This window comes from Ursus arctos, unplaced genomic scaffold (assembly GCF_023065955.2).
Source record: "Ursus arctos isolate Adak ecotype North America unplaced genomic scaffold, UrsArc2.0 scaffold_27, whole genome shotgun sequence".
Classification (NCBI taxonomy): Eukaryota; Metazoa; Chordata; class Mammalia; order Carnivora; family Ursidae; genus Ursus; species Ursus arctos.
The window spans coordinates 27,844,029-27,867,503 of NW_026622952.1; the positions used below are offsets into that span (position 1 = coordinate 27,844,029).

At 37.0% G+C, this 23,475-nt stretch overlaps 1 protein-coding gene across 1 annotated transcript; it reads right to left on the minus strand.

Annotated features, from left to right (window-relative positions):
- Positions 1-359: 359 nt before the first annotated feature.
- LOC113262050 (putative olfactory receptor 2B8) lies at positions 360-1,319 on the minus strand. Its single transcript, XM_026508290.2, has one exon. It carries the CDS (start codon positions 1,317-1,319, stop codon positions 360-362), a length of 960 nt encoding a protein of 319 aa, XP_026364075.1.
- Between the last annotated feature and the right edge of the window lie 22,156 nt (positions 1,320-23,475).

Consider the following 23,475-nt stretch of genomic DNA (forward strand, 5'->3'; position numbering starts at 1 on the left):
TCGTCTTTTTGAGCAGTCATCTTTCTTCTTTTTAAACAAGTTTCAAGATTAATCCCTTAATCATCAGTTTTCATGTGCTATGTGACAAGAAATCATATTTGGTTATTAATTTTAAGGCTTCGTTAGAAAAGACAACATAGTAACAAATGCAATATTTTACTAAAATCTATGATATTTGTTACCTATTTTTAGAGCTCTTTCATTATTTTAAGGGGAGAGTCATCAGTATTTTACTTCCTCTGAAATACAAAGGTAGTAAGACTAACAGTCAGCCGCCATTATTTGGGAGTGGAGGTGATGGCAGTTGGCAGCCGGCATTCTGGGAGTGAGGAATCCTAATTGTAAGGAACCACCTTCTCCTAAGCCATCCTCCACCCCTTCTCTTCTCTCCCCAGTAGCTTCTTTAGTGCTCCCTTGACATCTCTATTTCTCAAGGTGTAGATTAGAGGGTTGAGCATTGGAGTTACAAGTCCATAGAAGAGTGCAAGAAGCTTGCCCTTCAATTTGGCTGAATTGCTCTTGGGTGCCATATATGCATAACCACTAATGGCTGAGCCATAGAACATAAGGACCACCAGCAGATGAGACCCACATGTGTTGAAGGCCTTCTTGCGACCCTCAGAAGACTGGATCCTAACTACCGCTCTGACAATGTTGATGTAAGAGAACAGAATTAATCCAACTGGGATAACTTTTATGATTACCACAGCTGCATACATCTCGACTTCGTTGATCCATGTATCAGCGCATGATAATTGAAGCATGGCAGGTACCTCACAGAAGAAATTCTCTACCCGATATTGACCACAGTGAGGTAATGAGAAAGTCAACACTGTTTGCACCAAGGAATTACTGAAACCTGTTACCCAAGCCACTGCTGCCATTTGTCGGCAAAGCCGAGAATGCATGATAACTGTGTAATGAAGAGGTTGGCAGATAGCTACATAACGATCGAAGGCCATTACTGAAAGAAGTACACATTCAGTGGATCCCAAGCCAAGGAAGATGAAAAGCTGAGCTATGCATCCTGTGTAGCTGATGTTTCTCAGGCGGCTCTGGATGTTGACCAGCATCTGTGGGACAGTGGAGGTAGTATAGCAGAGGTCCAAAAAGGAGAGATTAGCCAGAAAGAAGTACATGGGGGTGTGGAGTCTGGGCTCGAGGCGGGACAAGAAAATGATGGCTGAATTTCCAAGGAGGGTCATTATGTAGAAGGTGGAGACGGCCACAAAAAGAACCATTTCTAGTGTGGGCCATTCGGAGAAGCCCAGCAGAACAAAGCCATTGAGGTGAGGAAAGGTGTTGTTGAAACTTGCCATTTCTGAGACACGACTTGCTGGAAATGACACAATCAGAATCCTAGCAGCTTGATTCTCCTGTAGAACTTGTTGCTAGCTTATGAGCCTACAAGCAACAGAGGAGCTGGGCATGGGATGCTAAACGGAGAAAATCATGAACACACTTCATTTTATTACCTCAGCAAGAACAATGAGAATTAACCATTATGGATTTGTATCTTAACGACCATATTTTAATTCACGACTTCTACTTAGCAACCTCCTAGTTTGCCAAGTAGAGATATCACAAAGGCAAAGATAGTAAAGAGGTATTACAAAATATCTATTAAGAAAGAAGGTCTCGGATCTATTAGGATTGAGAGAAACTGTGACTTCACTTGAACTTCAGTAAATCTGATTTATTCAATGTTTTCTAACTTCATTCCCTTCAATTCAATTCATTTTTCTTGTTGATTTTTAATGCATTTCTATTATAGCATGTGAAAATTACTGTCTTTGAAAGGGACTATTGGTTAGAGAAGCTAAATTCTTTCTGCTTTTGATAATTAAGTCAATATGGCTAAATCTCCAAGGACCATAGGGAATACACTCATGGAATGAATTTATCATGATATTTAGCCAAGGGATAATTAGTAGGAGTTAACATAGCTAGGACTAATAGCACAAGCATTTTCATTTACTTTGCTTATGTCAAAAACGCATTTATATTTATATCGTATACCATGAACTTAAAAAAGTGTGGTTTTCACAGATGAGCTCGCTATTCCCTCCATGTAGCCACACCTCCAAGTACAAAGATTCTCAAAACAGGCTGTCCTATAATAAAGCTTCAGTATAATATAATCTCCTATTTTCTGGAAAATATGTCTACACAATGGATTTTATGTAGCAAAATGGAAAGAGCTGTGAAGAATATCACATAAATTCTCTGGTGTGAGTCCAGGACATGATAATTACCAAATATATGATCATGCATATACACACACGCATGCCCTTTGTGTGTTTCATTTTCCTTATGCATCAAGCAAATGTATAATTCAAGAATGTTTATTCAAACGTTGAACTATATCCAATGCATCACATAAATATAAGTATTACTATTAAAATAATAAAATAATAATAGTAATAATAAGTCATTCATGAAGTGATTCTATGAGCAATAATAAAAAAAAATAATAATAATAAGTCATTCATGAAGTGATTCTATGAGTAAAGGGCCTTTATAAGCCCTTTACAGTAAGTGCCCTAGAAGCTGAATAACTTGGTTACGATTATATAGGTAATAAACATCAGTGCGGGCATCAGATGCCTGGTTTCTGCCTCAGAGAAAACCTTGTGCTTTTAAACACTATTGTGTAGGGGCGCCTGGGTGGCTCAGTCGTTAAGCATCTGCCTTGGGCTCAGGGCGTGATCACGGAGTCTTGGGATCAAGCCCTACCTACGTCTGGCTCCCCTGCTGGGAGCCTGCTTCTTCCTCTCCCACTCCCCTTGCTTGTGTTCCCTCTCTCACTGGCTGTCTCTCTCTCTCTCTGTCAAGTAAATAAATAAAATCTTAAAAAAAAACTACTATTGTATAGCCACAAGGATCAATAGTTAAACATTCACATACTAACATATTTTATTTATGACATTAGATATTAGCTAGTGAAGATACAAAATCTCTCATCTCCAATGTCCACGTTTGAATTAAAAGCCACTCTTCTGTCTGAACTTAAAGATGGCAAAGCATATTAAGCAAAACAGGATTGTGTTCTGCTAAGAACGGTGAATTGCTTTTCTAGCTAGCACAGCGAAATAATAAAATTAAGAAGTAAAAATAACAACTCAGGAAACAATAGATTGGTGAGGATGTGGAGAAAGGGAAGCCCTCTTACACTGCTGGTAGGAATGCAAGCTGGTACAGCCACTCTGGAAAACAGTATGGAGGTTCCCCAAAAAGTTAAAAATAGAGCTACCCTATGCCCCAGCGATTGTACTAGTAGGTATTTACCCAAGGAATACAAACATTGTCATTCAATGGGGCACATGCACCCCAATGTTTATAGCAGCAATGTCCATAATAGTGAAACTGTGGAAGGACCCCAGGTGTCCATCGACAGATGAATGGATAAAGAAGATGAATGTAGAACGTAGAATGAAATCTTGCCGTTTGCAAGAACGTGGATAGAACTGGAAGGGATTATGCTAAGTGAGCTAAGTCAGCCAGAGAAAGACAAATACCAGATGATCTCACTCACATGTGGAATTGAAGAAATAAAACAGATGAACAGAAGGGAAGGGAAGGAAAAATAAAATAAGATGAAATCAGAGGGGGAGACAACCACAAAAGACGCTTCACTCTAGGAAACAAATGAGGGTTGGTCAGGGGAGGCGGGTGGGGGGATGGGGTAACTGAGTGGTGGGCGTTAAGAAGGGCATTTGAAGTAATGAGCACAGGGCGTTATGTGCAGTTGATGAATCACTAAATTCTACCCCAGTAACTAATAATACAGTATATGTTAACTAAATTGAATTTAAATAAAGAATTTTTAACAAAGAAGCAAAAATACTAGGAAAAATAAAACATTTTGACATAATTTACACATAGTTACTATCCTGAGATTCAGGTATTTAAAAATGCTGTGAAAATCAAGTTCACAAAATGAACAGTTACTAAAACACAATTTCAAAAGATTACTTTAGAAATATAAGTAAAATCTTTTCCTACTGAAAAATTTGATACATCATCAGGAATTTAAAAGAATGATGGAATCCTATTTTTAAATGGTAACATCATTTATCTGGCAATTTCTCCTTAAGAAAATATTCTAGATGCATAATTAGTTGCACATAAATATTTACATGTTAGGACAGGCATCATTGGTATATATACATTATAGTTAAATTAGAAGAAAAAGAACCTTTAATATTTCAGAATAGAAAAATGTTGACTATCATTTATGCATTGATTAGATTATTACACAGTCAATAAAATTAATTTTATTTTATTTTATTTTTTTTTTAAGATTATTTATTTATTTATTTATTCGACAGAGATAGAGACAGCCAGCGAGAGAGGGAACACAAGCAGGGGGAGTGGGAGAGGAAGAAGCAGGCTCATAGCGGAGACCCTGATGTGGGGCTCGATCCCAGAACGCCGGGACCACGCCCTGAGCCAAAGGCAGACGCTTAACTGCTGTGCCACCCAGGCGCCCCAATAAAATTAATTTTAAATATGCAGTACCTATTAATGATGCTTACAATATCTTAGTATATGGACAGGCATAATATAAAATATGAAATATTTTCCAAATATTGCGGAAATATTTGTGACTATAAGCATACAAAAGCATTGAAAAACACACTAGAAAAATAATGATTGGGATTCTCTATGACCTTCAGGTTATTAATGATTTTCATTATATATTTGTGTTCTGCTTTTTCAAATTTTATTCAGTGATTAGGCATTCATTTTATAATGAGGCCTTCTAGAAAAGATGTTAAATAAGGCACCTCAACCAAGGAGTATTCCCTATGTAATCCTACTTATTCTGGTTATACTGAATAGTCCTTATTGAGTTATACCTAATGGTCTTGCTATTGTTTATCCTAGAACTCCTCATGCTTGTTACAACTTTTCTATTGCCTACAATATACCTGATTTTGTGCTTTAAGTATTCTCTCTTCAGACTGATGATTAAATCATTCAAAGAGGCAGTTACTGAGAGTAGAGACTACATATATTCCATTTGTATAATATTAGTTTTCTGTCCTTGGACAATTGACTCAGGTAATTTTCACATGGGAGTTGTTAGGGAGGTTCAATTAGTTGATATGAAACAGCACGGAGTTGGATAAAATAAAAGATTGAAATCCTGACTGCTTTTATTGTGGCAGTTAGCTTCCTATGGCCACTAAAATACTTGAGTTGTAGATTTATTTATAATTAATTGTATCCATTGTACAAATATGCAGAATTATTTGATAGGAAGGAAAAAATTAAAGTTTAGGTCCTTTGGATTAAATTATTATCCTGATAAAATGTATACTGTTCCCATAGATACATCATTCACCATTCAAATTGTGATTCGTTTGATGACAGTATGAGAGTAATTTGTATGGAAAGGAGAGGTCATTTTACAGCCTGTGAAAACTTCTATGCATGGGTGGCCCTTTGGATGGTGTAGAGAAACTTCCACCCTGAGAAGGTGACCTAACAGAAGTAAGGTCGTGAATATAGAAATGAAGTCCCCAGAGTCCACAGTCTCTCGGCAGGAGGGTGGGGGGAGGACTTCATTTCTATATTCACGAGAAACAAACTGAGGGCGTCAGAGGGGAGGGGTTGGGGGAATGGGATAGGGTGGTGATGGGTGGTGGGGAAGGCACACATTGCATGGTGCACTGGGTGTTATACACAACTAATGAATCATCGATCTTTACATAAAAAACCAGGGATGTACTGTATGGTGACTAACATAATATAATAAAAAAAATTAAAAAAAAAATCAAATAAAAAAAAAAAAAGAAAGAAATGAAGTCCCCAAAACCCAATTTCACTTAATTCAAAATTTAGTCCATGGTCAGTTGTAATGTTTACCCCTTCAAAAGCTAGTATTTGCTATTTTCTTTGAAAGAAAGAGAAGGAGAGAGAGGGAGGGAGGAGGAAAATTCTGATTTTAATGACATTTCCTGGAAATAGTAATCATTAAGAAGAGCTTTTATAATATAAAGGTAGATTTTGAAGACTAAGGATCATGAAATATTCATTAAAATATTCAGAAAGTATTCAGAAAATATTTTTACATCCTAATTAATCTAAATAGAAACCTCACAACAATCATTCAAAACAAATTTTCCTCATGATTTCTTAGTTTAAAGTATATTTTTAAGTATATAATTTCTTAGTATCAAATAATATAAAATGTTTTTTCTTTATCTTCTATACAATAGGACATAACTGTGACCAAAGGGCATAATCAAATCGGTCCTGACAAGAAAGTGTATCTCTTTGTATTATTTGTGATGCCTAACAGGATAGTGATAACCTCACTGAGACATTTGCAAGGTGCATGCCAGCAAACTCTGTGCACTCTTGTCTTGTGTTCCTAAAATGAATTTGCAACATCCCTAAATCCGCTGGTAATCCACCCCAGATTTTGAATCACATATACGCAGTGATATGATTCCTTGTCAGTCATTCCCCAAACCTCTAAGCAGAGTTCTTACCAAATCTACACTGGTTTTGGGGAAGAGACCAGTTCATGCTTCAGAAGACTCACCCAGCATAATTCCCCCATCTGTCAGTTAGATCTTCCCATGAGTAGCAATCCCAAAGATTTTAAAAAATCTAAACTCAATACCCTACTCACTCTTTTTATTCAAATATTTAAATATCACTATTCATTTTTCTTTTGCTCTAAAAAAGTTTTATTTTAAAATTATTTTTAATCCACATGCCATGATTATACCTCTTTCCTGCTATTCTCTGAAGTCTCTGTTTCCATAAGACAAACCCCTTGATTGTCAAAATGACATTACTCTAAGCAAAAATTTTAGTCTCTAAGATCAAGAAAAGCCTAAAGAGCAAAAGCAATTTCCCTCTGAGAACGAAGGCTCTTTGTCCTCTGAAAGTGTCTCAGAGATTTCTCATGCCCCTCACCTCTTAGTTTGCGGCATTTTCCACCTTGGAAAGTCATGTTTCACTCCTTGGACTCTACTACTCATCTTTTCCATCATTTGAAAGAATACAGGGATACCTGGGGTCTCCCAGTCTTATATTCCTCAGGAAATGTCATGATTCTAGAATTGGAGCATGCTAGAATTTTTGACATTGGGGAACCAATTTCCCATTTGCAATTAAGCAAAACTCATGGAGAAAGGAGCTTGGGCCACGGGGAAAATATTAAAATAGCATAAGCTGTTTACAAAGCAAATGAATTCTCCCTGATTCCACCACTTATCTCTCCTTCCTGTAGAATAAATACTGCTTTTCAGATTTAGCTCTTCTCTAGATTTTTTCCTACCTCTGTATTTATAAATAGACATTTTAACCAGTTTCCAGCTTCATGGAAAATTTCAAATCCAACCAAGACTTTCAGGGTCATTTTATTGAAATAGTTGTTTTTCTTCCAGGAATCAATGCTTCCTTGAGGGCTGAGAATTGTGGTGGAAAAATACATTCTCTGAATTGAATTTTAATTCTATAGTCTCTCTTGATAGATACATATTTACCCAACTCAGAAACCTTAAAATGAATATTTAGTGTTTACTTTATGCAAGGCACCTTTTCACTAGAGCTTAATATGAAATATATTATTTACTTCTCCCTAGGGTCCCACCAATATAGTATGTTGTCAAACTTTTGGGTTTTCCTTTCCCCCCCGCCCCAGGGGCTAAGTACTTTTTTTTAAAGATATGTGTTTTTATTTTTGTTTATTTTGTTTTCAGTTATTTAGACTTCTTTTTCAATCTGATATTTGACAAGTAGTGTCTTATTGTCATTTTATTTTGCATTTTTATTATTATGAATTAGACTGATATTTTAAAAATATATTTAAAGGTGATTTGTCCATTTGTGAAATATCTGTCCATATTTGAAGATGCTGCTGCCCATTTCACTATTAGCTTCTAAGTTTTTTTCTTCTTGATTTTTGGGAGCTCTTTATATATTAGGGGGTTGGCCATTTGCCAACATGTAAAACAAAACCTTTGGTTGTCATTTAAGGTTTGACTTTTTACATTTTTTTCATGAATTATAACATACATACAGAAAAACATAAAACTCATACATGTATAGCTCAATGAATTTTTAAAGTAGAAAGACTCCTGTAAGCAGCACAGAGTTAAGAGAGAATATATCTACCAAGTCAAAAGTTCCCCATGCGGCTCATCCACATCACTATCCCCTCAAACATGACTTTGATTATTGAAGCTATAAGTCATATTTGCTTGGGTTTGAAATTTAAATAATTGAATAATGTGGCATATGCTATTTTGTATCTATATACTATTTGGTATCTCAACATTACGCTTGCAAGATTCACTTTGTTTTTACATGTACCATCAGTTCACTCATTCACATTACCATACGCTTCTACATTTATGAATATGAGGCACCTATTTATTTTTCCTAATGTGATAGTTTCATTGGGAGATATTACAAACAATGTTGATATACATATAATACATATGTAGATATAAATATGCATAACATATATATTACAAATATATAACATATATTATAACATATATATACACATATGCGTGTGTGTGTGTATAGTAAGTGTCTTTCAGTGAACAAATTTATACATTTATTTGGGTCTATACCTAGGAATAAAATTTCTGTTTTAAACAGTATTGAGTACATTTATTTTTAGTAGAAACTGCCAACCAGTTTCCAAAGTGGTTAAGATAATTTATTCTCCCACCAGAATTTATAAGCATTCATTTTCTCCATAGCCTCTTCACTTGGTAACATCAGTTTTTGAAAAAAGTATCCTTTCTATTTGGCATAATGAGATAATGATTTAATTGATTTAATTTATGATTTAATTTTCATTTCCCAAATGACTATAAGGACAAACAACTTTTCAAATTAACTATTTATGTATCCTCTTTTGTGTAATGTCTGTTCAAGTCTTTTATCCATTTTTTTCTATTAGATTTTATCTTTGCCTTATTGATTTTTAAGAGCTCTTTACATATTCTGGATACAGGTGCTTATAAAATAAATGCACTAGAAATATCTTCTCCAATTCTGTACCTTATATTTTTATTTATTTAATAGAGTCACCTTATCTATTAATGGAAAAAATTAAAAATAAATATAAGAGAATAGTATGGTAGATCTGATGTCTCTGTCACAGAACTTCTAACAAGTATTGATATCTGGGCCAATTTGTCTAATTTATACTCCTTATTACCACTTCAATACTTATTTTTAAACCAATTCCAAACATCATTTATTTCATCTGTATGTATTTCTGTATTCATCTTGCCTAACCTTCAGACCCCCCAAACTGACCCATGGGTACCCCTAATGCTCCACATACCTAAAGCATACCCTTACACTCCGTGGCCAAATCCTAGATCCCACCCACAGGGAAGATGAGTGTGATTTTTGCAGATGGAGAGCAAGCAAGCACAGAAAACCAGCCTGATTCTGTTGATTTGGAAGAAGGTCCACAAACATGAGCATGTTGAGGCACCAGCCTAGGGAATACAAATAGGCCCTCAGCACTCATCATGGCTTTGTGGGATTGAGAGAAAGTGCACAATCTTAAGAATTGTCTACCTGCCAAGGGAGAACAAAAAGTGTACATCCATAAAAAAGTTCTGACAGCATCAGAATCCCTAGTCAGATTGACCAGTGAAGGTCTCTCTTTCAAAGCCAGTGAGTAAGGACTGGAGGAGGTGACTGCTTCAAAAACAAAGACAGAAACAGCAGACTTTAAGGAACAGGAAAATCAAGGAAACATGACATCACCAAAGGAGAACAATAATTTTCCAGTAACCAACCCCAAATAAGTGGGGATCTATGAGTTAATTGCCTGACAAAGAATTCAAAATAATTATTTTAAGAAAGTTCATTGAGCTACATAAGAGCATGGTTAAACAGTGCAATGAATCAGGAAAACAATACATGAACCAAATGACAGATTCAACAGAGATAGAAATCATAAAACAGAACCAAAGAAAAATTCTGAAACTGAGTTATACAATGAATGAAATGAAGAAAAGTATTCAAGGAGAAGAAAAAAATCAATGGCTTGAAGATAGGTCATGTGAAACAAACCAGTCAGAGAAGAAAAAGAAAGAAAGAAAAAGACTGAAGAAAGAAAGCCAATGTAGATTATAGGAAACCATGCAGCTATGGCTTTAGTAGTACCCCCAAAACTCACTGTCTTTGAAAGAGAGACCCCCCTTTTTTATTATGTTATGTTAGTCACCATACAGTACATCCCTAGTTTTTGATGTAAAGATCCATGATTCGTTGTTTGTATATAACACCCAGTGCTCCATGCAATATATGCCCTCCTTAATACCTATCACCAGGCTAACCCATCCCCCAGCCCCCTCTCCTCTGAAACCCTCAGTTTGTTTCCCAGAGTCCATAGTCTCTCATGGTTCCTCTCCCTCTCTGATTCCCCCCCTCATTTTTCCCTTCCTTCTCCTAATGTCCTCCATGATATTCCTTATGTTCCACATGTAAGTGAAACCATATGATAATCATCTTTCTCTGCTCATCATAATCCCCTTCAGTTCCATCCATGTCTATGCAAATGGTCGATATCCATCTTTTCTGATGGCTGAGTAATATTCCATTGTGTATATGGACCACATCTCCTTTATTAATTTGTCTATTGAAGGACGTCTTGGCTCCTTCCACAGTTTGGCTATTGTGGACATCACTGCTATGAACATTGGGGTGCACATGCCCCTTCTTTTCACTACATCTGTATCTTTGGGGTGCAAAGATATTTGTATACCTAGTAGTGCGATAGCTGGGTCATAGGGTAGATCTATTCCTAACATCTCGAGGAACCTCCATACTGTTTTCCAGAGTGGCTGTACTGGCTTCCTTTCCCACCAACAGTGTAAGAGGGTTCCCCTTTCCGTACATCCTCACCAACATTTGTTGTTTCCTGTTTTGTTAATTTTTGCCATTTTAACAGGTGTAAGGTGGTATCTCATTTGATTTGTATTTCCCTGATGGCTAGGGATGTTGAGCATCTTTTCATGTGTCTGTTAGCCATTTGTATGTCTTCTTTGGAGAAGTGTCTGTTCGTGTCTTCTGCCCATTTCTTGACTGAATTATTTGTTTTTTGGGTGTTGAGTTTCATAAGTTCTTTACAGATTTTGGGTACTAGCCCTTTGTCTGATATGTCATTTGCAAATATCTTCTCCCATTCCGTGGGCTCCCTCTTAGTTTTGTTGATTGCTTCCTTTGCTGTGCAGAAGTTTTTATCTTGATGAAGTCCCAAAAGTTCATTTATGCTTTTGTTTCACTTGCCTTTGGAGATGTGTCATGAAAGAAGTGCTGTGGCTGATGTCAAAGAGGTTGCTGCCTATGTTCTCTCTAGGATTTTTATGGATTCCTGTCTCACATCGAGGTCTTTCATCCATTTGGAGCTTATCTTTGTGTATGGTGTGAGGAAGTGGTCATGTTTCATTCTTTTGCATGTAGCTGTCCAATTTTCCCAGCACCATTTATTGAAGACTGTATTTGTTTCCATTGGATGTTTTTTCCTGCTTTGTTGAAGATTAATTGACAATAGAGTTGAGGGTCCATTTCTGGAGTCTATTCTGTTCCATTGATCTTTGTGTCTGTTTTTGTGCCAGTACCATGCTGTCTTGGTGATCACAGCTTTGTAGTATAGCTTGAAATCAGGCACCGTGAGGCCCCCAGCTTTGTTTTTCCTTTTCAACATTTCCTTACTGATTCGGGGTCTTTTCTGGTTCCACACAAATTTAAAGGCTGTTTGTTCTAGCTATTTGAAAAATGTTATTGGTATTTTGTTCAGGATGGCATTGAAAGTGTAGATTGCTCTGGGTAAGCACAGACATTTTAACTATATTAATTCTTCTGATCCATGAGCATGGAATGTTTTTCCATCTTTTTGTGTCTTCTCCAATGTATTTCAAGAGTGATTTGTGGTTTCTAGAATATAGATGCTTTACCTCTCTGGTTAAGTTTATTCTGAGATAACATATGATTTTTGGTGCTATTGTAAATGGAGTTGATTTCCTAATTTCTCTTTCTTCAGTCTCGTTGTTCATGTATAGAAATGCAACTGATTTCTTTTTTTTTATTTTAATGTTTTTTTATTATACTATGTTAGTCACCATACAGTACATCCCTGGTTTCTGATGTAAAGTTCGAAGATTCATTAGTTGTGTATAACACCCAGTGCACCATGCAATACGTGACCTCTTTACTACCCATCACCAGTCTATCCCATTCCCCCACCCCCCTCCCCTCTGAAACCCTCAGTTTGTTTCTCAGAGTCCATAGTCTCTCATGCTTCATTGCAACTGATTTCTGAGCATTGATTTTGTATCCTGCCACGCTACTGAATTGTTCTGTGAGTTTTAGTAATTTGGGGGAGGAGTCTTTGGGTTTTCCATATAGTGCATCATGTCATCTGTGAAGAGAGGCAGTTTGACTTCTTCTTTTCCAATTTGAATGCCTTTTATCCCTTTTTGTTGTCTGATTGCTGTTGCAAGGGCTTCTAGTACTATGTTGAATAATAATGGCGAGAGTGGGCATCCTTTGTAGTGTTCCTGATCTTGAGAACGATATTCACTGTATGCTTTTCATAGGTGGTTTTTATGAAATTGAGGAATGTACCCTCTATCCCTACACTCTGAAGGGTTTTAATCACTAAAGGATGCTGTATTTTGTCAAATGCTTTTTCTGCATCAGTTGAAAGGAGCATATGGTTCTTGACTCTTTTCTTGATGTGATCTATCACACTGATCGATTTGTGAATGTTGAACCACCCTTGCATCCCAGGGATGAATTCCACTTGGTCGTGATGGATATCCTTTTAATGTACTGTAGGATCCTATTAGTTAGGGTCTTGTTGAGAATTTTGGCATCCATATTCATCAGGGAAATCTGTCTGTAATTCTCCTTTTTGATGGGGTCTTTGCCTGGTTTGGGGATCAAGGTAATACTGGCCTCATAGAATGAGTTTGGTAGTTTTCCCTCTGCTTCTATTTTTTGAAACAGCTTCAGGAGAATAGGTATTATTTCTTCTTTGAATGTTTGGTAGAATTCCCTGGGGAATCCGTCAGGCCCCGGACTCTTGTTTTTGGGAAGGTTTTTGATCACTGCTTCAATCTCTTCATAGTTAATCGGTCTGTTTAGATAATCAATTTCTTCCTGTTTCAGTCTTGGTAGTTTATAGGTTTCCAGGAAGGCATCCATTTCTTCCAGGTTGTTTAATTTATTGTCATATAGTTGTTGATGATAGTTTCTAAAGATCATTTCTATTTCCTTGGTGTTGGTCGTGATCTCTCCCCTTTCATTCATAATTTTATTAACTTGGGTCCTTTCTCTATTCTTTTGAATAAGTCTGGGCAGTGGCTTATCAATCTTATTTATTCTTTCAAAGAACCAGCTTCTAGTTTTGTTGATCTGCTCTACTGTGCTCCTGGTTTCTAATTCATTGATCTCTGCTTTAATCTTGATTGATTGCCTTCTTGTGTGTGGTTTAGGACTGTTCTTCTGTTCCAGCTCCAGCTTCTTGAGGTGAGAATATAAAAACTGCATTTTAGATTTTTCTATTCCTTTGAGTGAGGCTTGGATGGCTATGTATTTTCCCCTTAGGACTGCAATCAGACAACAAAAAGGAATAAAAGGTATTCAAATTGGAAAGGAAGAAGTCAAACTGTCTCTCTTCACAGACGACATGATGCACTATATGGAAAACCCAAAGACTCCACCCCCAAATTACTAAAACTCATAAAACAATTCAGTAATGTGGCAGGATACAAAATCAATGCTCAGAAATCAGTTGCATTTCTATACATGAACAATGAGACTGAAGAAAGAGAAATTAGGGAATCAACTCCATTTACAATAGCACCAAAAATCATACGTTATCTCAGAATTAACCAGAGAGGTAAAGGATCTATATTCTAGAAACTACAGAACACTGTTGAAAGACATTGAAGAAGACACAAAAAGATGGAAAAACATTCCATGCTCATGGATCGGAAGAATTAACATAGTTAAAATGTCTATGCTACCCAGAGCAATCTACACTTTCAATGCCATCCTGATCAAAATACCAATGACATTTTTCAAAGAGCTGGAACAAACAAGCCTAAAATTTGTGTGGAACCAGAAAAGACCCCAAATCGCCAAGGAAATGTTGAAAAATGAAAACCATGAAGGCGGTGAGGGAGAGTAAACAAGCCTAAATGGTAAGACCTACCATGCTTGTTATTGGAAGGCTGACTGTTAAGATGTCCAGATTTTCATACTAATATATAAACTCATTACAAACATCAAACTGTCAGTAAGTTTTTTTAAAGAAGTTGATATGCCAAATTTAAAAATTCAAAATATAACAAAAAAGGAAACCTCTATTTATCTTACTGTAGCAATGAGTCAGTCTCCTAATTTTTTATACATTTCCTCTGTAGCATGAAAGTGACTTACCTCCATGATTCCTACTTCTGCTTTTGTAAGACTCCACACAGAGATCCAGGATGATTTATATTGCCAGCCTTCATTCCCCATTCCTGTTGTTGAAACAAGAGAGTGTCTTTACTCTAAGCCCGGCACTTGTTTGGAGAAACCTGGCTTCTTCAGTCCATTTTGAGCTCAGCAGTGATGGACACACTCTGTCTTCAGTCCCTGCTTTGATCCTTCTAGTGTCTGAAACTGCTCATTAATGGTTCTGGTTGTCGGGCATATTTTAGATTACTATGCTTTTGTTCTCCTTATTAATCTTTGGTCTATCTTAGAGGGGAACAGAAAGACAGTTATTTTATTCAATCATAATAACATTGACATTTTTGTTGTTATTGGTGACCAATCTCTAAGATAATCACTGGACTAATGCTCTATGTTCCTATAACATAAATCTCCAGCAAGGTAAACCAAAACATTTTTTGGGACCTATATCTAGTTGTAGTTACAAGGGGTTACATAGTATAACATGTTATAAATAGAAGAGGCAACATTTCTAAACTCTAGGCTACATTTCTATTATGCCTAGCAAATCATTACAGTGGCATTTCTGTATTACTTTTATATTCATTATTTCTTTCTCCTCTTACTCATTTGGTAGATTGCTATAAGAGACGTCAGCTGCTGTTCCATGATGAAATTATAAATGAACTTGTCAATTAAATTTATTTCAAAACTTTAGATCATTTATTAGAAGATATGTTCAGTTAAAAAAATCATGGAATCAGAAGACATAGACCATAGTCTTTTGCCTGCTGTTTATTACTCGTCATTCTGGGCTTGTCACAAGACTTCTTCTATGATACTTTTATGATATGAAACTGGGTATCAGTTTCCATCCACATAAAAAAAAAGAGTAATAATGTCCACAAAAGGTCTTTAGAATCATTAAGACATAACACACAAAAATGTGTCCTATACTGTATATTGCAGTATATCATATTACACAGTGTATGTGTAAAACAAAGAACAATACAAAGTTCTTATAATTATTTTCACTCATATTAGCCTTGTATATAATAAGAGTAATTGTAATGATGATTTTAATTTCGATCCAAAATGAAGAAAATAGCTGAATTTGGAAATTGTTAACTTCTCTTCAGAGAGAATTGTTTTATTTCATTCTACTTTGTTTTTGTGTTTCTGAGCAATTATCAATATGCAGTAATTGCTTAGGAGAGACTCAGGATCCCCAGGTGTCTCACCATTGCTCATAAGGGGAAACTAATTCGTGATCACTCACAGCACAGCTATGTCTCCTCCTTGGTTTCTTTTCCACAGGAGGACATGAAAACATGTTAATATTATTAATTGGGTCTATGAATGAGGATGGTGAGAAGCAGGGGTAGCCTCCTCCCGCCAGCATAAAGGTTCACAGTGATAATTGGACAAAAGGGGCAGCAGTGTGGGGATAGTTCTGCTCTATTTAGATAGAAGGATGAATATTCATCTTGTACTTTGGAAAATGAAAGTTTTTCTTCCAAGTTTTTCTTGGCTGAATTATTAACACCGAAAAGTGTATTCAACTCTATTAGGGTAGTGGGAGAGAAATTAGGTTGTCTTGGGTAGTATTACTAGAGGGTTCTCAACATCAAAATAATTTGCATACAACCTTCCAGTTTTCCTCCCTACCATGTCATGTAGGACATCGTCTATGCTTAAGTGCAGGTCTAAAAATAGAGCAAACACCCATAGCAGAGTAGTCGGTCCCTGGCTAGCAACTGCAACCCCAGGAGTGAAGATCCATGAAACAGGAGAGACGCAGAAGCTGGTTAGAAAACAGGTAGGTGGGTAGAGGGAAGGAGAAATCCATGGGAAGACACATGTGTCATGACTATTGCATACTGCAGTGCAGGAAGGAAAGGACAGTCTTTCAATATATGGTTCCAGGTCAATGGATGTCCTTTTAGGAGAAAAGACATTTAAACCTTATACACAAAAGTCAATTTCAACTTGATTATGGGTATAAATGTGAAAAGCACAACAAGATGGATTTTAATGATATTCTGCATGAATTTTAAAGCTTTTTTTTCTTTTTAGAGAGAGAGAGAGAGCATGTGTAAATCGGGGTGGGGAGGAGCAGAGGGAGAGGGAGAGAAAGAATCTCAAGTAGACTCCAGCTGAGCTTGGAGCCTGATGTGGGGCTCAATCTCATGACCCTGAAATCATAACCTGAAGTGAAATCAAGAGTCAGATGCCTAACTGACTGAGCCACCGAGGTGGCTCTCTTCATGAATTTTGAGTAGGAAAAGATCTACTAAATAAGACACAGTTTTAACCATAATAGAAGAATTTGTTTAAATTGAAAAATAGTAAAATTAAGAACATCTCTTTACCAAAAGGTCCATTAAGAGAGGCAATGCACGCAATGTGTGTGTGCGAGTCTGTCTGTCTACCTCAGAGAAAGTACTGTCCAAAGAAGTCCTACAAATCAATAATAAAAAGACAGAAAATCTAACAGAACAGTCACTTCACCTATCCAAATGGCCAATACGTAAAAAAGTATTTAACTTCAGGGTATTACGCTAAGTGAAATAAGTCAGACAGAGAAAGACAAATACCATATGATTTCACTTACATGTGGAATCTAGAAAGCAAAACAAATAAAAGCAGGAACAGACCCACAAATACAGGGCTGGGGATGGGCAAAAGGAGTGAAGGGGAGTGGAAAGTATAGGCTTCCAGTTATGAAATGAAGAAGTCAAGGGAATAAAAGGTACAGTATAAGGGATATAGTCAGGGGTATCATAATAGTGTTGTATGGTGACAGAGGGTAGGTACACTTGTGGTGACTAGCATAACATAGAGAGTTGTCGAATCTCTATGTTGTACACCTGAAATTAATGTATCACTGTGTGTCAAATATACTTCAATTAAAAATAGAAAATGAAAAAAAGTAAAAGGAAATGTACTTGCTAATCACCAGGGAAAATTATAAATACAGAACAAGGTCATTACACACATTCAAGTATTGCTCCACAGAATGTCGTATTTTACTCTAAAAGAAATGCCGCTCCCTAAGGTTTGCATTAGCAGAAATTTGAAAGCACTTATGGGAGTGGATGTTAAAGAATATGAAATATAAAACGTGAATGATCTGAATTTAATGGCATTGGTCCTATCATCCAGAGCACAGGTTATGATGAACTGGCTACCTGAAGCTTGAACTCAATGACAGTCTATGGTCAATAAGGTTGAAAAGCTGGAAATTCCCTGGTACCCTGTGGAAAAAGGAATCTGGGCTCAGGAAGATGGGAGTTTTGGAATCTGTCTAATGCAATATGCTTAGCCACCCTCTAAACATACCATGTGGAAAGCCTGGAGAACATTTTCATCATGAAGGCATTAAGAAATGATTTGGTAAGGAGGGCATCAGTATTCTTAAAATGCCCTGTGGTATCTAACTCCCAAGGACCAGTGATGATGGTGGGGAATGCAGCAGAGGAACTAGACCACCTAATATTGAAAATAATGATAAAATAATGATGTCCTGGAAAATTAGGTGCCATCCTAACAAAGTGTGACTACCTTATTTTGTAAGAAGAAAAAATAAATGTCTGAACCAACCGTTAGTGGGAAAGTGAGTCTAGTAGAATATAGCCAGTAGTAAACCCCAAACAATCTGAAATTTATTTTTTTAAATTTTTAGTATTTTTAAAAGATTTTATTTATTTGAGAGACAGAGAGAGAGCTCAAGCATGAGTGGGGGGCAGAGGGAGAGGGAGAAGCAGACTCCCCACTGAGCAGGGAGCCAGATGTGGGGCTGGATCTCAGGACCCTGGTGTCATGACCTGGCTGAAGGCAGACACTTAATGGACTGAGCCACCCAGGTGCCCCAACAATCTGAAGTTCAAATCACAGAGAATATGAGTTGATCTAGGAGAGAATCTATGTGGTTGTTTTGTTTTGTTTGGACTACAACACGTTTCTGAAACTAAAACACGTATTTTTCAAGAATCATTCTAATTATTCAATATGCTTTTTTAAAACAAACCTATTTTTATTTTTATTATTTAATTTTTTTAAGATATTTTATTTATTTATTTAAGAGAGAGAGAGCATGAGCAGGAGGGTCAGAGGGGAGGGTCAAGCAGACTCCCCACTGAACAGGGAGCCCAATGTGGGGCTCGATCCCAGGACCCTGAGATCACAACGTGAGCTGAAGGCAGGCATTTAACTGACTGAGCCACCCAGGTGCCCTGCAAATCTATTTTTAACTCATTACATTCTTTGGAATATTGTGAAAAAATAATAAGGTAATAATTCTGTTTTTGAGATTGTAGTATTATAAAACCTAGGAAGCTGGAAAGTTTTGAAGTTGTGAGATGTAATAGTTCTGTTAAAGGTAGAATCTATGCATTATAAAACATGCATTCAAGTTATTATATTAATGACTTGAAAAATTTATAAAATGGTATGTTCTTTATTATATTGAGTTTGTTTCATGGCTTGAACTAAGGCCTAGAGAATCAAAGTAAATTGTATTTAATGATTTTCAAATTCTTAATTTATTTTGAGTAACAGATTCAGCTTTAAAATCCACGAGTAAAAATAAATATATATATAAATAAATAATAAAATAAAGTTGATAAGAGTATAAAGTGACAATTAAATACTTAACTTTCCTTTTTTTTTTTTTTTTAAGATTTTATTTATTTATTTGACAGAGAGAGAGACAGCCAGCGAGAGAGGGAACACAGGCAGGGGGAGTGGGAGAGGAAGAAGCAGGCTCATAGTGGAGGAGCCTGATGTGGGGCTCGATCCCAGGACTCTGGGATCATGCGTTGAGCTGAAGGCAGACGCTTAACGACTGAGCCACCCAGGCGCCCCAATACGTAACTTTCCTAACCTGAGGTACATTTCCCCCAAAGAAACCAATAATGTCTCTGCAAGTTTATGGAAAATATGTTATATTATATCATATAAATAGAATATAATAGATGCAATGCTTTGCCATGCAATTAATGCTTCTACTTAATGATATATCTTGATCACGCTTCCCTATGAGCACATGCATCTTATGTAATTCTGTTAAAGGTATGTAACATTTAGTTAACTAGTTTCTTCCTGATGATCACCTATGTTGTTTTAACTTTTCAAATGGAAACAATGCTGCACAAATATTTTGGGGGGAGTCATGATATGTATGCATGTATGCAAATTCCTAGAAACAAAACTAGGGGGCTCTAGTTCAGAAGGTTTGCACACTTTTTAAAAAAGATTTATTTATTTATTTGAGAGAGAGAGAGAGAGAGAGAACTTGAGCAGGGTGAGGGGCAGAGGGAGAGTGAGAATCTCAAAGAGACTCCCCTCTGAGTGCAGAGTCTGGTGCAGGGCTAGATCTCACAACCCTGAGATCATGACCTGTGCCAAAATCAAGGGTCAGGCGGTCAACTGATTGGGCCACCCAGGTGCCCCAGGTTTATACATTTTAATTGTGAAAGATAATGGCAAATTCTCTTCCATAACGATTTACGCTCTTTCACATAAATTATGTGCCTGAGCATTTTCTCATATATGCACCATTACCGGTTTATAGCAGCCACTTTTTTTGTGGAAAAAAAAAAACAACCTATTTCAATTTTTCTAATTAGAATAGAATTGAAATTATTTTCCTATGGATTCATTTATTTCTTTTTCCTCAAAATGACTTTTCATGACATTTGTCCATGAATTTTAGTAAAGGCATTCCTTATTTGGCAGAAATAAAAAGCCAGAAAGCTGATTAATTTTAAGGAAAGAAGTCTTTTTCTATCATGTGTATTAAAGGTTTTGTTTGGATCCTATTGGGCCATGTGGTTTATCCATGGTGGAATTTTATTTTTTTTAAGATTTTATTTATTCATTTGTGTGTGTGTGTGTGTGTGTGTGTGTGTGTGTGTGTGTGTGTGAGAGAGAGAGAGAGAGAGAGAATGCACACAAGCAGGGGGAGGGGCAGGCAGAGGGAGCAGCAAGCTCCTTGCCGAGTAAGGAGCCAGATGAGGGACTCGATCCCAGGACCCAGGGATCATGACCTGAGCCAAAGGCAGACACTTGACTGACAGCCACCCAGGCAACCCCAGGGTGGAATATTCTATTGAAATTCATGACATATTCTTTTTCTCAAGTCTTGTTTTACAACTGTAAAATAATACCTGTGTTCATATTCTGTTGTGAATTTTTAATTCAGTTGTGACTTTGAAAGAAATTTTTATAAATTATAATGATAGTTCAGGAATAGTGGGGTGAGGAGCTCCACAGACCTACTGCCCGGTAAAACAACCATAACTGGTGCTTTTTAAAAAATTCAGTCTCTAAAATTGTTCTATCAATTTTCCAACAGCAAAAAAAGTAATATTTATTCAAGAAAATCTACTAAATCTCAGTAAGAGCAAGAATTTATAACAACTGAGGCACAATGTGCTCCCTATTCCTGTCCAGCAGTGTAATGGAAGCTCCACTCTGGGCAAGTGTGGTCAAGAAAATAAGGCCCCCTCTCCCTTCAGTTCCCAGTCAAGAGATGTATTAAATCACTGGGAAGGGCAAACTGCCTGCATTTCTCATTGCCTCCAGCTCTGAGTTGTAGAGGCTACATTCCTGGAGATATGGCCAAGAGGTTGAGGGTTCCCTTCCTCCACCCAGTCCCCATTCATACTGTGGATGCTCCACACGAGGTATGGCAGGCCAGCAATACTAGGACTCTGGTCACCCTTGCCCGAGCTCACCCATAAGCAAAGGTCCAATAATAGGAGAGGCAATCAAAGAAGACCAAAGGCTACTACTCATGGCCAATGCACTCTTCATTAAGAAAGGATGTCATCCTGCCCTTCAGCTTTGAAGCCGTAGCTCAGAGATTTTGCCAGGGGCAGAGGCAGTCCCTAAGAACAAAGTGCCCAGAAGTTCTGTCCAAAGGAACTGGAATTATTTGAAACAGAGTATTGGAAAGTTCATGCCTAATGGGTATTTTAATGGTAAACCAGTAAGACAAGGCTGAGACTCTATGGGACACGAAGCTACACTGTAGGCCAGTTGGTTCACCAGAGAGAACCAGGGAAAGAGCACTCCTGGGATTGGAACAAAGCTCAAAGAGTGGCCTTGAAAATGGCCCCTGAAAAGTTGGATCAGACTCTGAAGAAATCCGTGCACCTAGGACATTAACAACAATAAAATCAGCCAGCCATTCATTACTGGAACCTAATAGTTGGGTATGATACCAAACGAGGTAGAGATATTAACAGAGCAATCAGGAAAAGACAGTCAAAGATACTCTCATCTCAGGATGGCTGTTCACATGGAAAGGCTGTAGCCACAGGCTTCACACTTTGGGGGAAATATGCTAAAACAGTCCATCCAAGTCACTAAATAAACAAAAAAGCAAACACATATAAAAAAAGTCCCAAAGAGGGAGCATGGTAGTTTTCAAAATTACTATATTGTACCTCAAATGACTAGTTTTCAACAACAAAAATGTGAGACATGTAAAGAATACGAAAGTGTGACCAATACATGAGAAAAAGAGCAGGCCACAGAAACCACCAGTGTCGGGGCCCAAATGTCAGATTTAACATACAAAGACATCAAAGCACTCATTATAAATGTGTTCAAAGAAAAAAAGAAAACCATGCTTAAAGAAGTAATGGAAGGTATGATAACAATGCCTCATCGAGTAGAGAATATAAACAAAGATAGAAATAATTTTTAAAAATAAACCAAATGGAATTTCTGGAGTTGAGGGGCTCAACAGTAGATTCGAACTAGAAGAAAAATGAGTCCATAAACTTAAAGATGGATAATGCAGTCTGAAGAACTGAGAGAGAAAAAATGAAAGTGAACAGAGCTGCAGACAGATGTGGAACACCACTGATCACCCCAAAGTACACGTCATGGAAATACCAGAAGGAGGAGAAAGAAGCTGAAAACTGTTCAAAGAAATAATTGCTGAAAACTTCTCAAATTTGATGAAAAGATTAATAAACATATCCGGAAAATGCCCTTTGCTAAATAGGATAAATTCAAAGAGATCTACATCAAAATATATAAAAGTAATGTTTCTATATATCAGTGGAATTAAGTATGAGTCTGAAGTAGATTCAGATGAGTTAAGGTGTATGACTTAAATCTTTGGTGACTTCAGGACAGGTGAATGCACGCCATAGGCTCTTCCTCCAGGTCTCAAAGAGCTACCTAGAAGGATGCATTCTGCTTCCTCAATATCGCCTTAATATTTTAAGGGCGCTGCTAACCAGGGAGGAGTAGAGCTTTTACTTTCAGCCATCCCAGGGCTATTTTGACACACTTTGTTACTTTTTGGGTGCTTTAGGAACTTTTGCCCCCCCATACCAAAACTGTGTTCCCCAACAGATCTGTCGGTAAAAATGACTGCTATCTACTCATATTCACTCACTTGCCTTGACCCCTTCTTCAATTCGGAAATACAGTCTGGAGAGTGATGTTATTAGGTGAGCTCTCTCAAATTCCAACACTATGATGGGCTAGGCACTATTCCAGGTGCTAAGGATACAGCAGTCAGCATAACTGAAATGGTTTGCGTCTTACATTTTAGCAGTGCACAGACAGGAAAACAAAGACAAATCACAGGGTACAAGAAAGCAGCTTTAAATATGAAGAAAGGATTAAACCAAAACAAATGTACATCAAATTCATACTGAAAATGGAGAAATATATCCTCTCAGGGTGGAATACAAATCAAAGTTCAACCTTTCATGATTTTCAACATGTAATATATTCAAAGCAATTCAGGAATGGTCAACTTAGATTTAAGCTTACAATTATTCTAGAATTTTGTCTATGAAAGCACCATATCCTGAAACAGAAGATTTATTTTCAAGGTGCATAATGGACCCTGCATACCAATGGTTTATGTACTAGGATGGATAACATCTCATATTTTTTAAAAAGGGAATAGGCAACAGCCCTATAAACAAGGAAATAATACCAGAAAGTGACAGTTATAGAAGACACAACTTGTCAACTGAAAAATAAGGTGGAGGGGCG

What these genes read in the sequence shown, in the direction of transcription:
- LOC113262050 (XM_026508290.2), bottom strand. Translation starts at nt 1,319, where the DNA reads ATGGCAAGTTTCAACAACACCTTTCCTCACCTCAATGGCTTTGTTCTG.